This window comes from Cotesia typhae, unplaced genomic scaffold (genome assembly GCF_013202065.1).
Source record: "Cotesia typhae breed Kobodo isofemale line unplaced genomic scaffold, CoteBio_Ctyphae contig_43, whole genome shotgun sequence".
Lineage (NCBI taxonomy): Eukaryota > Metazoa > Arthropoda > Insecta > Hymenoptera > Braconidae > Cotesia > Cotesia typhae.
In genome coordinates this window covers 678,064-699,429 of record NW_027423752.1, presented here as the reverse complement: position 1 = coordinate 699,429, position 21,366 = coordinate 678,064, and the positions used below count along the sequence as shown (strand labels likewise).

The 21,366-nt window shown below is 26.9% G+C and overlaps 2 protein-coding genes across 2 annotated transcripts; one reads left to right on the top strand and one right to left on the bottom strand.

Moving 5' to 3' along the window:
* On the top strand, window positions 1-15,323 carry LOC141528479 (triacylglycerol hydrolase DDHD2). The gene is made up of 9 exons (XM_074244549.1): window positions 1-311; window positions 6,903-6,935; window positions 7,039-7,236; window positions 8,492-9,804; window positions 10,724-10,874; window positions 10,962-11,401; window positions 12,462-12,831; window positions 13,789-14,188; window positions 14,369-15,323. Exons 1-9 carry the CDS (start codon window positions 176-178, stop codon window positions 14,649-14,651), a joined length of 3,324 nt encoding a protein of 1,107 aa, XP_074100650.1. The 5' UTR covers window positions 1-175; the 3' UTR covers window positions 14,652-15,323.
* On the bottom strand, window positions 412-6,267 carry LOC141528480 (uncharacterized). Its single transcript, XM_074244550.1, has 8 exons — window positions 5,145-6,267; window positions 4,947-5,017; window positions 4,321-4,424; window positions 4,130-4,253; window positions 3,743-3,961; window positions 2,153-2,601; window positions 1,347-1,647; window positions 412-1,245 (listed from the first exon to the last, which is right to left on the bottom strand). Exons 1-8 carry the CDS (start codon window positions 5,270-5,272, stop codon window positions 1,079-1,081), a joined length of 1,563 nt encoding a protein of 520 aa, XP_074100651.1. The 5' UTR covers window positions 5,273-6,267; the 3' UTR covers window positions 412-1,078.
* Window positions 15,324-21,366: the final 6,043 nt, after the last annotated feature.

The following is a 21,366-nucleotide window of genomic DNA, read 5'->3' as shown; positions in this document are numbered from 1 at the left end:
TTACAATAATGAAAGTACACAGCACGCATAAAAAAAGTAACGTCAATAATGTATGATTGTGTGGTGTAACATATGTGACTATAATTAAATAAATTTACTTAAATATTTTCTATTAAATCGTCACTTGATTTATCATAATAATTAATAATACAAAGTAAAAATAAAAATAAAAACAATGAGTGATTTAAATCGTAAAATGAAAAATCCACTGCTGACTGCTGCTGGTCAAGGCTTTCCGTTTGAAGAACATGAAATTCCAAATTTGTTGATACCTGTAGCACAACCTGTGTTAACCTCGCAAGATGGTAATGGTATGTAAATAAATTACTCGTATATACAATTACAAAAAAATATTTTATTTTATTATCAATAAATTTGATTATTTATTTAATAATCGACGTTTAAAAAATTTACAGGTTACGTTTGAATTTATGGTACTAAAATTTTTATAATTTTTTTTATTAAAAAAATTATCACAAAAAAATGAAAAAAAAAAACATTTGCACGTATAAAAAACTGCAAATGCAATTTTTTAGAAATATTTTTTTGATTTAATTAAATTATTAAAAAAATTTAAGAAATTTAGAACGTCGGCTAACTTTAATGACTAAAAAAATGCTTTTAAAAATTTTCACTTGTAATTTTTAATTACTTTTCACATGTGAAACTTTTTTTTAATAATTTTTTTTATAATTAAATTTCTATAAAATTCAAAAAAATTTTTAATGTCTGTCAATTTCAGTGTCATAAAAATTTCATCTTTAGAAGCTCTGAAAAATTATAAATAATTTCTATGCCGAGTTTATTTTTCAAGAAAAATCAAAAAATTGTCAAGTGTCTGCTAACTCCAACCTCATTTGAATTTTATAATCCCGCTTTCATAAACAATTACTTGGTATATACATATATACATAAATATATATAATATATATATCTTCAGGAAAGGGAGATGTAAAAGTTATAAATAAATAGCAATTGCATCCGGATAATCATGACGCAAGTTAACTAATGTTAATATTAAAAAATATTACGTAAAATATAAACAGTTAACTATTTAACTTCGCTTAGTTAATTATCTCTAAGGCGTTGGTCGTGATCCGTATCGTTGGGTGTAAGTAAGGTCTGCGTTTTTACGTTTTTTCACACAATTAACACATACAATGACAATAATTATCAAAATAACCAGAATAAGTATCGTTCCAACTACAGCAGCTATTATTTCCCCGATTGTTAAATTGTCCCAGGCTGTAAAAAATTAAGTAACAATTTATTGTTGATATCTTTTGATTATTTTTTATTTAATTAATTAATTTTAATGCGAGTAAGAATAATTATTGTTTCGTTACCTGTCACGTCGACTGTTTTAGTGAAAGAGTTCTGGTTGATGTCAATAACTCGGAGCGTCACGAGTTTGTTGCAGCAAGTCGAACTGTAGTAAAAGTAAACTGGAGATTTAGTACCAGCGATAAAGCTTGTCAAAGGCTGGATACCCGCCGGCTCTGATATCACGTTCTTAACTCCAGACTGGTCATTTTTCACGAGAATTTCAGCGCTCCATTGGCTCAAGCTGCACCGGTCTCGGCTTAATTTACCGAAACAATTATCATTGAAGTAAACTTCTATCTCTGGTTCTTTACTGTTTACTATCTAAAACCAATTATTATAAATTTTAGCTCACATTCTTTGAAAAAAAAATTTATTATTTCAGTTCTGGTAAAATAATGATACTGAAGTTAGCAGACGTCTAAAAATTTTTGATTATTTTTATTAATTAAATTACAACTCAAAAGATATTTATAAAAAATTGCACTCATAGTTTTTCAAGTTTTTTATATGTGACAATTTTTTTTTAATTTTTCAAGTAACATTTTTTCAAAAAAAAAATTTTTTTTTAATTTTGAAATGTCGGCTAACTTCATTTTCATGACAAAATAAAATTTTTTTAATTTTTTGTAAATATTTACATATATATATTTTTTTTTAAGAATGCATAAAAAAATGAACAATTAAAAAAAAGAAATTGATTATCAGAATTTTAATAAATTTTACAAATTAAAAAAAAAAATTTGTAAATTTTTTAGAAAAATTAAAATAATAAATTTCAATTCCAAGAGATAAATTAAATTTTACTGGACAAAAAAAAATAATTTACCTCGCCAGTAGAATTCTGTATATAAATATATGCAGATTTTGAAATTTCTCTAAAATTAGTGCCTTTGACCGACAGATTGACAGTATTGACATAAAATTCGTTTGCGTTTCTCGGCACCGCTATTTGTATTGGAATAGTTAGCGTCTGTCCAGCGCGGCTCCAACTGGGTTCGACACCACGAATAATTTGATATTGGCTACTGCGTGCGTCAAACTGGTACAGAACGTCAAAATTAACGTTATTTGTAACAGAGAACCAAATTGTATAAATGAATCCCGGTATCACTACTAATTTTGTCTCGTAGGCGATGTCAACTATAACATCCTTCTTAGTGAGTTCATTTTCATTTTCTAATTGCGTTAAATCCATTCTTTCAATATTTTTGCTTCCAGAAACTAAAACTTCGTCGACTTCATAAATTTCCTGGTTTATTTTTGAGCTAGAATCATCTTGAGCATAATGAAAGAAAAATAATTTATTTAAAAAAAAGTTCAAGAATAACAACCATAATCTATATTATTAAGAGAATAGGCAAAATTTTGTAGCCAGTGTATTAGATACTTAATTAAGAAATTACCGTGTATCTTGTGAACTATTGACATTTTTAAAGATATAAGCTCATCCCGAAGTTACACTCATCGAGACCTTTCATTTGAGTACCCACATTAATTTTTAATATATTTTATATATTTATATATATTATATATATGTATATATGAAAAATATATCAAAAATGCATGTGGGTACTCAAATGAAAGCTCTTAATGAGTGTAACATCGGGATGAGCTCATATCTTTAAAAACATCAACAGTTAAAAAAGTACAGTGCAATTTAACAAAAGTCATTATTTAATAAAGAAAAATTTTATTTATTTATAGTTCACAAATCACGGCAGTCACATAGTGACTGCAAGGTTGCTAGTAATAGTAATAATAATAATAAAAATAATTTTTAGATTTTTTAAATAATTGGCTACATTGGAGAGAAATACAGGCTAATAATATTACGAAAAATTAGGGAAAAAAATTGTTGTATTAGACTGGATAGCGAATTAATTGAAAAATCTAAAAAGTATTATAAACCAGTCTTTAAGAAAAATAAATCTTAAAAATAATAATAATAATAACAATAAGTGACGTAAATTCATATACTTAAAAGTATATTTATAATTTTCTGAATAAAGAAACAAAAAATATGAATCACGCGGCCTGATCAGAGGGCATATGCGACTGTCTATTGCATAATCGGGAATGAGTTTGCGCAGTGTTTGAATAAGATTGGTCATGTTAAAATATATATATATATATATATATATATATATATATATATATATATATATATATATATATATATATATATATATATATATATATATATATATATCAATAGTGGTAGTATATACCGTCAATACAATAGTTGATGGGTTATTGGGCAATGGGAAAGTCATGTATCTGTTTTTATAAATAATAATAAGTATTTGTAACCGTAAATTAAAAATGTTTATTAGAAAACGGTGACAAAAAATTAGTGACGGGTAATTTTTTTTAAATCAATAGAGTAACAACGTTAATTAAAATGTTTTATATTTACCTTCACGAGAATCTATACGACTAGGTAAGTCGATTCGTGATAAACTTGTTGATTTATTTATTACCAACATAGTTATATTATTCCAAGGATCTAAGTCTTCCTCGTTTATTTTAAGTTTCAGCTCGCCGGGCGGTGGATTTTTTATCAGAAAATAATTTTCTGATGTCTGAATATTTTTTTTTAATGACAACAAAGTTTCCGTTGATCTTTTTCTTCCTCCTAATAAATATAAACATTAAAATTTTTTAAAAATTTTATGTAATAATCGATAAATTTATTTTATTTCTTTAAGTATTGCGGGTAATTGTTAGATAAACAATGTCCTCAAACACGCTAAGGTAATTTGTAGATTATAAAATAACTAATAATAATAGTGGTGATATTTACCTAGAGGAATTTGCAGCATAACCCATGAAATATTTCCCGTTATTGTAAATTGCAGTAATTCAGTCTCGCTGTTGACTTTAAATTTTAATTCATTTACAAACTCGTATTTTCTAGTCATTGACTCCTAAGAAATTCATCACTTTGTTAGATAATATTATACATTAATAAATAGATGATAGAATAGTAATTACCAATTTAGTTGGCAAGTCAGAAAATGAATTATTGCAGTCAATTTTAATTGAGGTGTCGCATGTTGACTCTAATGCTTTTCCGATGGCCGGTACTGATCCTTGATCTTTGTAAAATTTTTTTTTGGTATGTTATAAAATATAAAGTTATTTTTAATGACATAAGAGTATATTACTAGACTTTATTGCATTTTTAAATTAATTTTTTTTTAATATTATATAAAATTTAATTTTTATAAAATCAATCTTTAATTTTATAAAATTATTATTTTTACTCAACAATAAACTATAAATTAATTTGCAATAAATTTATGATCTTAAATTTTGTAAAACTATAATTTTTACTTAATAATTTACTATAAATAAATTTGCAATAAATTTTCGATCTCAAATTTTTTTAAAATTATAATTTTTTTTCAAAAATAAAATATAAATTAATTTGCAATAAATTTATGATCTTAAATTTTGTAAAATCATAATTTTTACTTAATAATTAACTACAAATAAATTTTCAATAAATTTATGATCTAAAATTTAAAAAAATGATAATTTTTATTTAAAAAAAAAAAAAAAAAAAAAAAAAAAAAAATTTGCATTAAATTTTGAAATAAAAAAATTGTTAAATTTACCAAGAAATTGATTATCACTCCACAAAATATTTAAATACTCAGCCTGGGATTCAAAATCATCAATACAGTACCTAAGCACAAATAATAAAAAAAAAAAAAAAAAAAAAAAAAAAAAAAAAAAAAAAAAAAAAAAAAAAAACATTAAAAATAGTTCACCAAATAATTACTAAATAATTCACCAAAACAAAAAATACGAACCTCAAGCACCTATAAAAATTAGTTCTATTAACAACAATCCATTTTTCATTAAAATGATCCTCATGCTGGCCCATAATCTGTAGCACAGTCACAAACCACAGAAATAAAATAAGCTTATAGTAATTCATAATAACTCTAGACACTAAACGTTCGAGTAAAAAACTATAACTGGCAAGTAAAAACCCTCGGTTGTACTTATAAGCGAATAGTTTCCGGTTTACAAAAGATTACTGATTACATTAAAAGAAGAAAAGTCAGTTCGGTATTGTCATTTTTTTTTTCTTTATTTACTTTGCCGTATTTTTATTTTATATATTTACTTCTTACGATGACACGCGATGATGAAAGCATAAGTAAATGATTACACAATTGTCGAATGTTAGTCATATATTTAGTGGGTGTGGATCTACTTTGAATGTAAGAAAAATTTATAGATAAATCCGTGGGACAGCATCCTGTTAACATTATTCGTCAGATATTATTTTATGGGAAATCCAGGTTAAAGATAACTCAAGTCTATGACAATGATAACGATTTATTACGATAGTTAAAAATACCCACCTGTGTCTGTAAAATAATGTTTGTTTAATTAATTACTAGCAACCCTGCAATCAATATGCGACTGCTGAAATTTACAAATTATGAATAAGAAAACTTATTCATAATGATTTTTTCATATTTATAATCATTAATCACACTGTACATAATTTAGATACTTATAGACAAATTAAAAAAATAATAGTGCTATCACAGGATCACTTACAAATAATTTAATGGTAAAATTTGTCCGGACAAATTTATAGAACCAAAAACTATTAAAAACTCCAAAAACTTAACATAAAAAATTAACTATCACTGAAAAATATATAGAACCCTAAAAAAGCAGTAATTCTTGTCTTAACCTTTCTGATAATACCAAATTAAACTATAAAAATTTCTTTGCAAATAATAATATTCTCGTCACAAAATTTTCCTTTCTTTCTCAACTATTTAAATCATAAATAACTATCCCTAAAATACATTTAACACAATTTACGATGAAGATATACCCGTTACTAAATTTTTCTTAGTCTTTTAATTTAATAAATTAATTTTTGACTTATAAATACATCCACGTGTACAAAACAAAATAAATAAATAAATAAATAAATAAATGTTGTTTATCGCAAAATTCGAATCTATTTATAACTACTTCGAAAATTTATCATAATAAATAAACTATTTTAGAAAAGCATACACAGTAAATAATTTTGCGTCATTGCGTTAAAAAATTTTTGTATTAAAATTTTTTATATTAAAAATTTTTGTGTTAAATATTTAACACTTTTTCGTGTTAATTTAACACAATAAATGTTAAATTTACATGAAAATGAAGTTAGCCGACATTTCAAAATTTTTAGAATTTTTTTTTTTTTGTAAAAATTTCACTTAAACAATTTTAAAAAATTTTTCACATGTAAAAAATTTGAAAAACTATAAATGCAATTTTTTATACATCTTTTTAATTTAAATTCAATTAATAAAAAAAAATTTTTAGACATCTCCTAACTTCAGTGTCATAAATTTACACATACAAGTGTTAAATATTTAACACAAAATTTTTTACTGTGTATGAAACATTAAAAAGGTCCAATTTCAGATCAAGACCTTTTCAAAGATACCAAATTTAACCATAAAAAGCCATTTTATCATAAAAATATCCTGGCCACAAAATTTCACTTACTCTCTTAATAATAAAGATTATTTTTTTTGTTTTAGCGAATCCTACGCCGTTTCTGAGTGGAAATGATGGTAAGCGTCAACTTCTTTGTATCTATTTTTGTTATTGTTATTGTTACTATTAGTACGTATTATTCATAGAAGCGTTTGTTATTAATAATTTTCTTCCTTTCAGTGTTATCTACCATTGAACTTGATAACAGAGATGGATCAAATGGTACAATAACAAAAACAGAAACTTTATCGGAAATATCGCTGAATGATCAATGCTACGATGAGTCTTCTAGTAGAAGTTTAACCGAGAGTATTGATAGTTTAAATTTAACTAGTAATCCAACAACTCCACCATTGTCATTTCCAATTACAAATACCAGTGAGTTAATTTATTTTAAAAAAAATTTTTGTAATTTTGTTTATTGTTATACTCTTATGAGTGCACGGAACCGGAATAATTTTTATTAAACGGATAATTTAATCAAGGTTAATTTTGTAATTTTCAAAAATTTATTTTATGTTATAGAAACGAGAAAATGATTTAAATAAATATTTGTTCCCGTCAAGCAATAGAAAAATATTCATAGTTTTGAAACACGATAACTTTACAAAAAATTTATTATTTACGTCATTTTTTTTTTTTAAATACATTTTCTTTGTCGTTATACGTTAAATATACAATGATACAAAAATCAGCCGGCGTTTAACAATTTTTTTTTTATTAATTAAATTAAAAAATTTTATTTAGAAATTTCACTTTCAGTTTTTCAAATTTTTTAAAAGTTAAATTTTTAATTTTTGTAATTTTTCTATGAAAAAATTATTTAAATTTTTAAATGTCGGCTAACTTTACTTTCACAAATATGCACGGTAAATTTTTTTTTTCCTAACCGCATATGCGTTATAATAACAGCTAGAGCTGAGTTAAGAAAAATACCGCAAAATATTTGAAATATAAGTTGCTTCAATAATTTACAATAATAAATTTTCTTCTTAATTTTTTTAAAACTATTTTAAGATTTTTTTAAGACGATTTTTGGATTATTTTAAGACTATTTTAAGAATCTATAATAATTTTCTGGAGTTGTCGCTGTGATATCGTCTTATTTTATAACAAATTCGAGAGCCAAAATTTAAAAATCTGCTCTCAGAATTTTTTTTTTTGACATCTTAAAAAAGTTTTGGTTTGTGTCACGTTTAAGATCTTAAACAAACGACAATTTTAAGACATTTTTTTTTTACACGGGTAGATGACCAAAAATTTTCAAATGGCGCCAATCGATGCAGAATTATATGAATATTAATCTACCAAATTAAAAAAAAATCCTAAGAAAACGAGTCTAACGAGGTGCTACGTTAATAAAAAAAAAATTGTTAAAATTTACATAAAGTAATTTAACGCTAAAAAAATTTCTCCCAAGCCTGGGAGGTCTTTAAACAAAAAAGTCAACATACATTTACGATAATCAAATTAAATGTAAATTCCTCACGAAAACTTACTAAGAGAAAGTTATCTCTTCTAATCACTGGGAAAATTTGTACATACTTTCCTAAACCACAACTATCAATTATATCAATCAATTAATAAATAAACATCTAGAATCAACTAAACTAATTAGAAAAATTTCTTGCAGTACAAAATTCAAGTTACCGCCTCGGAAATCAAAGACGCCTAAGATATGTGCCACCACCGAACCTGACATCATCCCACCAAGCGCCATTGCAGCCACCAATAACCCAGCCATTCAATCCAGCTCCAGTAGTATCTCAGGAAATTTTTACACCAACAGTAAATCAACTGCCTCAAGTGCAACACGTGGCTGCAGCTCCGCCAGTTCCAGCAGAATTTGCTCCGCCTGCGCATGTACAAGAACGAATTCCTTTAGCTCAACCTAATCTCCCTCAAGTTCCTTCAGTCAACGCGGCACCTAGCGGGCTGTCGAATTACTTTTCGGCTCCCAGCCAGAACAACGACATCTTCAGCAGTTGCTATGCACCGCCTCAGAATTTATTGAGCAATTTCAATGCAGCAAATGAAGCATTTTCCAGGAACCAATCAAAGAACTCAAGCGTCGACGTACAAAGTACCAATTTTTATTCCAGTAACATAAATTCTCCTTTTACAAGAGATGAAAGCGACAACGAGAAACGTGATCTAGTTACTGTTAACCACCGAGCGTCTCAAGATTCAATAAAACTTGAGGATTCATCAGCAACTCAATTAAATTCTCCTGTACAAAGTACTTTTTACAATCCAGCTAATTACAATCCTCCTTGCCAGGTGCCAACACCTCCAAGCTTTTCATTCGACTCAGCGAGTCCTGGACTGCAGCAGCCTGCGTTTGTCAACTGTATGATGCCTGAGTCTACGGGCTCTGCTACGTTGAATCCCACTCAGATATCCGTCAGTCAATTGGCGCCTGGAAGAGTTCATACTGAAACAATTATTCCTGCAAGTCTGGAAAATTTAGCGTCTGCTAATAAAATAATGTACCGTCCAGTCTACTACCACTGGTTCCACTGCCGCGAGATAGAGACCAAGATCATCTGGCAGCCGTTCTCCATGCACGATAGTCTCAACTTGGAGCAGGCTTTCAATTCTACGGAAATTAGCGCTGAGACGGTGATTGCTACTGACGGCGGCAGGTATGATGTGGAAATAATAAAGCGACAACGAAGGCCGGTTTACTGGTCTGCTACACCCACTCAGGTCAGAAGGTGTTCTTGGTTCTTCAAAGGCCCCACTGAGTCCCGGTACACGCCTTATGAAGAACAGATTGCAGCGAGGCTTGAAGAAGAGTATAAGCAGGCTTGCTTGAGTAACTCTTGGAATCGTCGGGTTGAACTTAATAATAATGAACACATCATTTTTCATAACGATACTGTTCAAGTTCATTATACACCTGCTACTTCACTTGAATTCAATTCTTCGTGGAGCAATAGCTATGTAAGCAGTTTTATTTTAACTTTTTTTGATGAATTTTTTTTTTATTTTTTTCTACTCCAGTTGATTTTTAAAGTATCCAAAACTAGCACTAAGGTGTCAAAAACCGGTGGTTCTACCTTATAAGGTTTTAAAGTAGTTGTGGTTATTAATTTCTCGTCAAGAATACCAAGTCCCATTCTTTCTTTAATAAATATTTTTTTACCGAATTTTTTCATTAATATTGTTGGCTTTTGTTGACTTACTGGAATTTTTTCTTGATAATTTCATTTCATTTCTAAATGTTGAGCTTCTGATAAAAAATATCATGTTTGTATAGACCGAAAAAATATCTGAAAGGGTGTCCTTACTATCCTGAAACTTCCACATTTTTTTAGTTCAAAAAACTCAAAAATTTACCAATGAGTTTATTTTTGAGCCCTTGAGGTAAGAAATCTGAGAATTGTTTCTCAAGAGCTCTTTTTAGAATATTTTTAAAATAAGATATCTTTTGAACCTGTCCTTCGATTTTAATTTTCTTAACGGCATTCGATGCAGCTTTTCAAGCACTAAAAATGTATAGGGCATAGATACTGTTTGTGAAGACTGTACCGTTTTGGACATTTGATATTCAAATAATTGTATAAATAATTTATAAACGTAATAGAATCATAAATTCTGTTTGTATAAATGGAAGCGTTTAAAATTCTATGAAAATATTATTTTAACATTACAATTTTCTGTACAATCATTGAATTTCAAAGTGTCCAAAACTAACACTAAGGTATCCTATTTGGATTGCTATTAATTTTAAGTTACAAAAACCAAAATAATTTATTTTTAAAAAATTATTTAAAAAAAAATTTTTAAAATACTTTTTTTTTTTTTTTTTTTGTATATTGTTCTTTCTATTAATTTAATTATGATTTTTTTTTTTTTTAAGAATGTTGCAAATCGACCAAAACTCGTTAAACGTGGCTTAGACGAATTAAATATCGACGACGGAGAGCCTGAAGCAATAGACCACTTGCTGTTCCTTGTTCACGGTATAGGCAGTGCCTGTGATTTAAAGTTCCGTAGCGTTGAAGAAGTTGGTAAGTTTATGAAAATTTCTTCTCTGTATTTATATTATTATTATTATTATTAATATTAACCAGATATAAATGAATGTTTTATTGCAGTCGACGAGTTCCGAAGTATATCTCTGCAATTGGTCCAGACTCATTACCGTACAGCAACCGACCAGGGTAGAGTACACAGAATAGAAGTGCTGCCAATATCATGGCACTCGACGCTCCACTCAGAAGACACGGGAATAGACAATAAACTGAAAACAATAACATTAGAGAGCATACCCAAGCTAAGGCACTTCACCAATGATACACTGCTTGACATACTTTTTTATACCAGTCCTGTTTACTGTCAGACCATTATGCAAGCTGTTGGGAATGAGATGAACAAACAGTACGCTTTATTTAAAGAACGCAATCCGATGTTTAATGGGAGTGTTTATTTGGGTGGTCATTCGCTGGGTAGTTTAATTTTATTCGATTTGCTCTGCCACCAGAAACCGATTGTTGATAAACCCAGAGAAGATGTTACCTCTGAAAATGACAAGTCTGTAAGTTTCATTTATTTCTAATATTTGTTATGCAAGTTTTGTTATTTAACTAATTAATTTATTGCACAACTCGAAGCGCCGACAATGGGGTCTATTTTCTCAAGTCATTTCATTCACTCATGCTTATAAATTCACATTTACAGGCTTCACACTTCATTTAAATACGATAAAAGTATTATATGCAAGGAAAGTCTCATAAATATTTCTAACAATTAAGGACGTTCATACGCTACGCTAGAGTTAAATGAGTACTAACTTTTTATGAAATTTATTGGAGTCTTGGGAAAAATTTTTAAGTATATCAATAATCTTATAATGGTTCACTAGCAACCTTGCAGTCACTTTGTGAACTATAAAAAATTAAAATTTTGTTTTATTAAATAATAAATTTTGTTAAATTGCAATGTACTTTCTTAAATAATGACGTTTTTGAAGATATAAGCTCATCTCAACATTACACTCATCGAGGCCTTTCATTTGAGTACCCACATGCATTTTGATAAATTTACATATATATAATATATATAAAATATATGAAAAAATGATGTGGGTACTCAAATAAAAGGTCTCGATGAGTGTAATGCCGGGGTTACGAAAAAATTGCTTTGTTTTCAATATTCTTCATGTAGGTTAGGTGTACGTACATCATGATGTTAATACAACCGAAATCTTTATAAAAATACATTAAATAAGTGAAACTTTTTTTGCAATCGATTTTAATTACCGAAACCCAGATTATTATTGCAAATTATCATTGTAGCCCTTTTAGTTTAATTGTAATAAAAGAAATAAGTCCAAATACGGTAACAGAGAGCCGCAACCATATTGAATATTTTGAAACAATAATTTTTATGATGAAGGCCGCCAGGTAGCGTTACATACAAAAAAAGCTGACATCAATAGTTTTTTAAAAATTGCACCATTGTTATTTTTTTTTTTTTTTTTGTATTGTTTTTTTGTATTCAAGTGATTTTTCTTCTCTGATTGTTCCTATTTCATAAGCGTTCGAGTTGTGTACTTTTGAAGGCAGAAAAATTTTAATTAATTTACTTTATTGCAGGAAGATGAAGATACCGTCGGTGAAATGCAGACAATACCGCGAGCTAAATTCGAGCGACGTACCAGCCGAAGAATAAGTTACGTAATGGGTAGCGCTGGAACGGGACAGCCTTTTATTGTTTATCCACATCTTAATTTCTACCCAAAGGCATTTTTTGCGTTTGGTAGCCCCGTTGGAATGTTCGTGACGACTCGCGGTATCGATAATCTAGGGTCTGATTTTAGATTGCCAACTTGTCCGGCGTTTTTCAATATTTTTCATCCGTTCGATCCAGTGGCCTACAGAATTGAGCCTATGGTTAATCCAGAGGCCCACAAATATCCGCCTCAGTTAATTCCGCATCATAAAGGAAGAAAACGAATGCATTTAGGTAATTTATATTTTTTTTTTTTTAATTAATTAAATTATATTGAAATTTACATTCTTAGAAATTTAAACTCATCCTGATGTTACATTAATCAAGAGCTTTCATTTGAGTACCCACATGCATTTTTGATATATTTTTCAAATATACATATATACATATATATATATATATATATATATATATATATATATATATATATATATATATATATATATATATATATATATATATATATATATAAATATATGAAAAATTGATGTGGGTACTCAAATGAAAGGTCTTGATGATTGTAATGTCGGGATGAGCTTATATCATTAACAATGGCAATATTTCACAAAATACAAAGTTATTTCTTAATTATTGATATTTTTAAAGATATAAGCTCATCTCGACATTACACTCATCAAGACCTTTCATTTGAGTATCCACATGCATTTTTGATATATTTATATATATTATATATATATAATATATATAAATATATGAAAAATTGATGTGGGTACTCAAATGAAAGGTCTTGATGAGTGTAACATCGGGATGAGCTTATATCATTAAAAATGACAATAGTTCACAAGATACAAGGTCATTTCTTAATTATATATCTAAAGATAGAGCATTTTCGAATGCATCCTAAATACTTTTCATTATAATGATTTTTAATGATTACAAACTTTTGCTTATTCTCTCAATAATATAGTTAAAAAAATAATATTTATAATTTCTACATCCAGAAAATTTTTTTGATTATAATTTAGTTATAAAAATTCAAAAATTGTTAAAAAAACAAAAATAATATTTATAGCTTTTTAAATGTCTCCATGTGAAATTTTTAATTATTTGTTATAAAAATAAAAAAAATTCAGATGAAGGTTAATTTTATTATTATATAATATAAATTAATAGAATAAAAGTAATAATTTACAATTTATTAAATGAAATGTTAAATTTTAATGATTGCAGAATTAAAAGAAACGATGGCGAGAGTTGGAGCTGATTTGAAACAAAGAATCCTAAATTCAATGAAAGTCACTTGGAACTCGGTCTTTCAGTTGACTTCATTCTACCAACCAGACAATAAAGCTCTCGAGCAGGAGATTGACAAAGTCGTCGAGGAGGAATTTAAAAAATCATCAAGACTTGCTGAATCATCAGCCAATAGTAATAATGATAAGAATGAAGATAATGATAGCAGCGAGGCTGGTCGTTATTATCACGACGATCAGCTAAGTGATGCTGGTGAAATAAATATTAAGATGGGCAAACTCAATGGAGGCCGGCGTATTGATTATGTGTTACAAGAAGCACCATTTGAATATATTAATGAGTATATATTTGCCTTAACGAGTCATGTGTGTTATTGGTAAGTTTTAACTTTCTATTTAATGATAAATTTTTTTTTTTTTTTCTTTCAATTTATTCAGGTATTTTTTGTGTGTAATAATTTTAATTCAAATAAATAAAAATAATTAGCCTGTAGTTTGATTGAAATACTAAAATGTAACATGAGTAAAAGTTTAATCAACTTGACATATATTTCCAGGGAATCCGAAGACACGATGTTGCTGATATTAAAAGAGATATATGGAAGCAACGGAATCCAAGCTGATGCCCAGTTACCACAACAGCTGTTGACACCGACCAGCGTGTCTTTTTCATCATCAGATTCTCTGTCTTCGCCGTCACACGAGCTCCCGTCTACCTCGGCGTCTCATCCTCATCCGCTTTCAACCCCACCCGCACTCCAGGGTGTCGATCCCACGGCTCCAATCACCCAGAAGTCCGTCGGGCCGCCTCCGATCTCTGGTTTTGTGCGAAAGTCGTAGATTATGTCATTCACTTTTTTACTAAACTAAAAATCAAATTTATTGCGTGATTTATGAGACATGCTAATTCATGTTAAATTTTTTTCCTTTTTTTTTTTTTTTAAATTACTAGTAAATTATTTGATAGGTCAATTTTAATAATAATTACTGTTATACTTTATTAAAAAATTGATGTGATGTTTTTATTGTTGTCACTTTTCGTTGCTATGGTGACCACTTTGGCAACGGTTACAATGGCAACCATTACTATGGCAACGGTTACCATAACAACGGTCAACATAGCAACGGTTACTATGGCAACGGTTACTATGGCAACAGTTACCATAAAAACAGTTAACTTAGCAACGGTTACTATGCCATCGTTGCCATAGCAACGGTTACTGTGGCAACAGTTAAATATTACTGAGTAAAATTTGTAAAAATATCGATTAATTAAATTATCAATAATAAATATTTTAAAAGAAGCGCGCCAAGCGCGTTCGATTTTCTAGTTATTTAAATTGAATGTATTATGTTATACTTATTTTTCATAGTTTATTTTTATCAAAAAAAATATCACTTATTAATTTTTTTTTCCTAAAATCAAATAGATAAATTTATAAGTACGATGTTTAAAATTGTTAATTATAAATAATATATAAATATATATTTTGTAATGTTTAAACATTTATATATTGTTGTTAAAATCTTTTTTTACTACACAATTTATTTTAAAATTCACATACCATTATTGTTATTATTATTATTTAATTATTAACACACAATTATTCTCATGTACTTACATGAATGATTTAGCAATTTGTTTCCATAAATTTTACTTTCAGTTCAGGATAATTCTACATTACGTTAAATTACATTGTTTAGTAAGACTACTACTGTATTATTTTTTATAGATAATTTATATTTTATTTTATGAGTAATAAGAGCTGGTGAGGTTGAGTTAATAATCAGGATTATTACGATGACCATGTGTTCCGTTTCCACGATATTTTGGATTCCATCAGAGAAAGTTAAACATTTATTTGTGTCGACTCATCGCTTCACATTCTCTTCTTTCTCCGAATTAAGAATAATCCATGGAATTTATGGTAATTATACAACAACTCACATGGTGAACTTTACAAGGACAAGTGCCTACCTTTGATTATTACGTCTGACTTTATTCGTCAATGGAATATTTTTCTATGAATAATATAATACACCATAGCGTATAATAATAGTTTGTACAATTCACTATAACTGTTTTATTCTTAAACTTTCACTTGGTATAAATATCTAATAATATACTTCTATTTATCAATAATTTTTTACTTTAATTGGTTATATAAATTATTTATGTTTAATGCCTAATTTATCAAATTAAATTATTTACATAAAAATTTTTCATACTCTAAATACTTTTTTTATTCTTCACTTTTTTTTTTTTTTATATTAAATAATATTAATAAAAGGTCGAATTACTTTTCAAATCTAAAGATTGAATGTATGTTAATTTTTGAATAAATAAATAAAAGTCCGCATTTTTGGACTCAATAAAAAGGGAATTGAACAGCCTACATAATACCGAGAAATAAAAATAATAAATAAGTAAATGAGATAATAAATTAAAGAAAAATTAAATATTGTTAATTTATGGAAAATTAGCAAACTATAAATGTCAGGATGAAAAAAATTGTTTACTTAAAACTCGCGCTGTTGCGTTATAGAAAAAAAAAAGTATAAAATAGAAATGAAATACTGGTGATGTTTTTGCTAAATGTTAATAACCTTGTTATTGTAAGTAATTATCGTTATTACGCGAAAATAATAATGATAATTTGATATTTATTTAGAATTTTTATTTTTTATTTTTAACAAGTGCTTTTCTTGTTTCTCAAAAAATTTTTTTTTATTTTAACTAAAAATTGAATCGTTTATTTTAGAATTTTGATTTTTTTTTAGAAATTTGATTATTTTATAAAGGACCTTTTTGTAGAAAATTAAATTTTTTACAAATAAGATTTTTTATAATTTTTTCGTATTTTTTATTTTTGACCTAATTTTTTTATTTTGAAATTTAAAAGCTTGATTCCCTATTTTTTTGGGGATTTTTTAAAAATTTTGACTAACATTTTAAAAATATCATAGAATTGACAATTAATTTTTTTGGTAGAAAATTAAAATTTCTACAAATAAAATTTTTTATAATTTTTTTGATATTTGACCCAAATTTTTGATTTTTAAATTTAAACGCTTGATTCCCTGATTTTTTGCAATTTTTTTTTTTTTATTTTAACCAAAATATTAAAATTATCATAAAATTGACAAGAATTTTTTTGGTAAAAAATAAAATTTTCTACAAATAATATTTTTTATAATTTTTTTGGATTTTTTAAAATTTAACCCAAATTTTTTATTTTAAAATTTAAACACTTGATTTTCTAATTTCTTAAGAATTTTTCAAAAATTTTGCCCAAAATTAAAAAAAATATAAAAAAATTATTTCCGACCTTTTTTTATAAACTCTAAAATTTCCTACAAAAAATGTTTCTCAAGATTTTCAGTAATTTCAATATTTAATAACAGTAATAATAATAAAATATTAAGAAACGATTGCGAGAAAGTAATCAATAAATGTCAGGAGACAGGATTGACGTATCATAGGATAAATAATCCTCCTAGTCGAAGAAGAAGAAGAAAAAAAAACTAAAGATAATTTAATAACAACTAAGATAATTTAATCTGAAGAGTAAAAAACCTCTTGTAGAGACAAACATAAAAAATGAGTATCGAGTTATTTGTGAATGGAAGAGAACTTTAAGCTGGAAGCGGAAATGCATTAGTGAGAAGAGAATGGGGATATAACTAAAGTGTTCTTGCGAAGCGCAGCGAAAGTGCGGAGAGATCGTTACTCGTGACTCGTCTCCCGTCACGTGATGACGAGTTTAAGACCAATGTTTTATTTTTTGGTTTTATTTTCATCGAAGCTAACTCGTTTTGTAACAATAAATTTTTTTTTTAATGTTATTATCATTATCAATAACAACTATTTCCTTAAGTCATTTAATTTATACATTTCTTCTTTTTTTGCTCATGCTTTATCGAACAAACAATTCGGATTTATGGTTCGTGACGAAAGGCCACAGATAATTAGTCAACAAAGTATTAATATAAATCACATGACCCTAATAGACTTTAATAATTAATTATTTTAATATTTTTATTTACAATTAAAAACAAGTATTCAACTATTCAATTCTTTTCTGTTTAAGGATTTAATTTATTGGCTTTTAATTAATCAGCATTATTAATCTTTCTTATATGCGCATGAATTTATATTGATTAATTTATAAATTCACTTTTATTCGTTTAGAATTTTTAGTTAAATATTTTTCAGTCTTTCGTAATTTAAAAGTTTTTTGCCCATTCGATACGATATTTAAAGCAAATGCGTATGACCTTAAAAAGTTGTTGTATCTGTTAAATATTAGTATGGGCGGTGGTTCACCTTGACCGTACTTGGCGTCATCTTTTCCGTTTCACCAACCTGCTTTTATTTTATTCGAGGATGTGTATCTAATCTAAAATAATGTAATCTAATCTGCCAATTTTGGTAAAAAAAATTAAGTTTATTTTGCGATAAGCTTAATCAATAATTCGTTCAATTTTCAAGGACCGAATTTTTATGATGTAAAAAAAATACGGATATTTTTTATTTATTTACTTATCTGATAAAAAATTCTATCGAGATATAAAAACAGGACAAAAATAACAGTTTTATAATGCATAGAATTTTTTACAAAATTTATGCCGATAATACAATGCAAAGAGATGATAAGTATGAAAAGTTATTAATTTTTAGAGAAAGAAATTCAAAATTAGAAATAATTGTCAGAAAAATAACTATTAAATTCTAATTTAGAAGCTTAAATTTTAGGCATTTTTTTTAACTAACATAAAAAAAAATGAAAAACATTTTTACCATCCGTTTTTTTATATGATGTTTATTGACATTTCAAGAATATAAAAAAAAATTGAAAAAAAAAAAAAAATTATAAATTTGAAAAATTACAGGCCAGTAAAGATGTCGCTATCGCGTTGATCATAGCCAAAAAGAAAAAAAATTACAAAATTGCGCCGACATGAAATATTAATTTTTTTTTTGACCTTTTTGAATTTTTTAAAAATACTCAAATTTGAAACTTGAAATTTTTTAAAATCCAAAGCAAACGCGATAGAGAGATATATAAAGAAGATTTCTACTGTAAAAATTTCTACTTGTAAAAATTTTATCGGAGAATCTAGCGGATTATAGCAACGTGTGTAAATTTTTAATAGGTAACAATTTATTATGAAATACCGTGTAAAAAACTTCGCAATAGTGAAAATTAGACGTATTTAATTTAAGAATACAATATAATAGTATAAGTTCTTTTTTTTATAAATTGTTAAATCAGCCGAAAATTAAAGTTGGAATTTTTAGAAAACTCAATTCTCGAATAAATTATAGTTTTAACGTCAATAAAATTCTGAATACAAAAAAAAAGGAATGTTGAGTTTTGAAATTTATTTATTTATTCAGCAAATTATTTATTATTATTATTATATGAATTAAAAAAAAATAATAAAGAAGAAATAAAACTCTAATGAAAAAATCATATCAAAAATTTCCATAGCGCTCATTAAAAAAAAACTAATTATTAATATAATTCTTTTCACTTAAATAAAATTCCAAAACCCAAAAAACTAATCATAATATTCCCAGATAATTTTATAAATCCATTCCAATTAAAAAAAGAAATTTAACTATTATATTTTTATCCAAATGAATATTTATTTTCTCAAGACGAAAAAAGAAATTTATTGGACTGAACTACTAAATAATGTATCTAATACATGCTTAAAAATAATTGTTATTTAACTTTTTTGATTGCGACGTGGGTTTTTAATTTTTTGTTCACGGAAAAGAAACCAAAGTCGATTAAAAAATAAAGTATTTACGTAACAAGTTGCGATTAGGTGTAATAGTAATTAATAATACCACCGTGAGAACCAAAAAAAAGAAAAACCAACAGTGTAATTACAATTAAGCGAGTCGGTGATTGACAATAGAAGGAAGATCAAGGTGAGGTTTTGTGAAGATGATCGTATCGGTAAGCGATTGGATGTGATAGTCAGCCTACTTTCTCCAGATCGAGGTTTTTTTAATCGTTTTCTTTCTACTGGTTTTCAAAATAAAATATATATAGTAAAGATCGGTGAATGTTTCCCACTCTTCCCCTTACCCGGTTCATCTTATGTTCCCTCTCTGCTTCGGTAACCCGAAGTGCTCATCCTCGTCTCCGATTCTCTTTTTCTCCAGGCGCATTCTTCCTCCGGTTCACAATACAAGTATCCGGCTAACCGGGACATTACTCGTCGCTGTCCATTAGAATCTATAAAAGCAAGTGTAAATCCGAGGGTGACCATTAGTGACGATCGTGTGCTCTCAAAGATCGGACTTTTTTTAGTTTATAAATCGAGGAATGCTTCCGGTCTACCGAATCAGTTTTTATTGAAAAATTTGGTGTGTGAATTTTGTTTTAATATTACCGCGCATTTATTATGGATAATTACAAGGTGAGGAGTTTGTTTTATTTATTTGCATTTTTTTCCCAAACCAAGTGCTCGTTTTGTTTTATTGGTTTTAATGTATGGTAATTTGTATGAAGATAGTCTCGGAGTCATTTCACAGATCATTAACTCTAATAGTTGCTATTACTTCTATGATTTAATTTAATTTCATGGAACAGCAAAAGTTATTTTTTTTTATTCTGAATTAAAAGTTTTTTCTATTAAGTGGTCAAAATTTTTTTAAAGTTGTTAGAGATCATTTTTTAGTAAAAAGAAAAAATTATTTTCATTTAAATATAAAACTTTGAAGAATTTTTTTTTAATAATAATTATGTGACTGCCGTGAATTATAAGTACATAAAATTTTGCTTTATTAAATAATTAATTTTGTTAAATTGCACTGTACTTTTTTAAATATTGACTTTTTTAAAGATATAAACTCATCCTGATGTCATACTCATCAAGAGCTTTCATTTGAGTACCCACATGCATTTTTGATATATTTTTCATATATACATATATATAATATATATAAATATATAAAATATATGAAAAATTGATGTGGGTACTCAAATGAAAGGTCTTGATGAGTGTAACATCGGGATGAGCTTATATCTTTAAAAATGTCAATAATTAACAAGATACAAGGTTATTTGTTAATTATGTATCTAGAAATAAAGCATTTTCGAATGTTATGATTCTCTTAATAATATAGATTTGTAAGATTCTTAAAAAATATTATTTTTTCTTTAAATGAAGTTAAAAATAATTTTTAAATTTCAAATTAATTAAAAAAAAAAAACTTTTTATTGCCAATAAAACTAAATCTTGTATCAAGATAAAAAAAAATTTCTAAAAAATTTTTTCCACCATTTTTAATGATAAAAACTTTCACCGCAAAAGAATTAAAAATGTAAAGGTCAGAAATCATGTCAGAGAAAGATTGTTGTTCGAGATTCATACAAGAAAAAAAAAAAAATTTAAAAAATTATAAGTACTGAAAGTTGAAACAAGTTTACAATTAAAAACAAGTTTGATAAATAAATCATGACAATTGGTCTCTAGAATCACATAGCAAATTACCGATCTCTCGATAAAAGTACAAAAGATAGATCAGAGGGTG

Bases quoted from the DNA above. Each gene is read 5' to 3' on its own strand.
- LOC141528480 (XM_074244550.1), bottom strand. From the start codon at position 5,272: ATGAATTACTATAAGCTTATTTTATTTCTGTGGTTTGTGACTGTGCTA. The intron at 2,602-3,742 runs GTAAATATAAAA...ATTATGCTCAAG, and splicing joins TCGTATAGATTCTCGTGAAG to ATGATTCTAGCTCAAAAATA. The intron at 1,648-2,152 runs GTAAATTATTTT...AATTGGTTTTAG, and splicing joins TACAGAATTCTACTGGCGAG to ATAGTAAACAGTAAAGAACC.
- LOC141528479 (XM_074244549.1), top strand. From the start codon at position 176: ATGAGTGATTTAAATCGTAAAATGAAAAATCCACTGCTGACTGCTGCT. The intron at 12,832-13,788 runs GTAATTTATATT...TAATGATTGCAG, and splicing joins AAGAAAACGAATGCATTTAG to AATTAAAAGAAACGATGGCG. The intron at 14,189-14,368 runs GTAAGTTTTAAC...ATATATTTCCAG, and splicing joins ACGAGTCATGTGTGTTATTG to GGAATCCGAAGACACGATGT.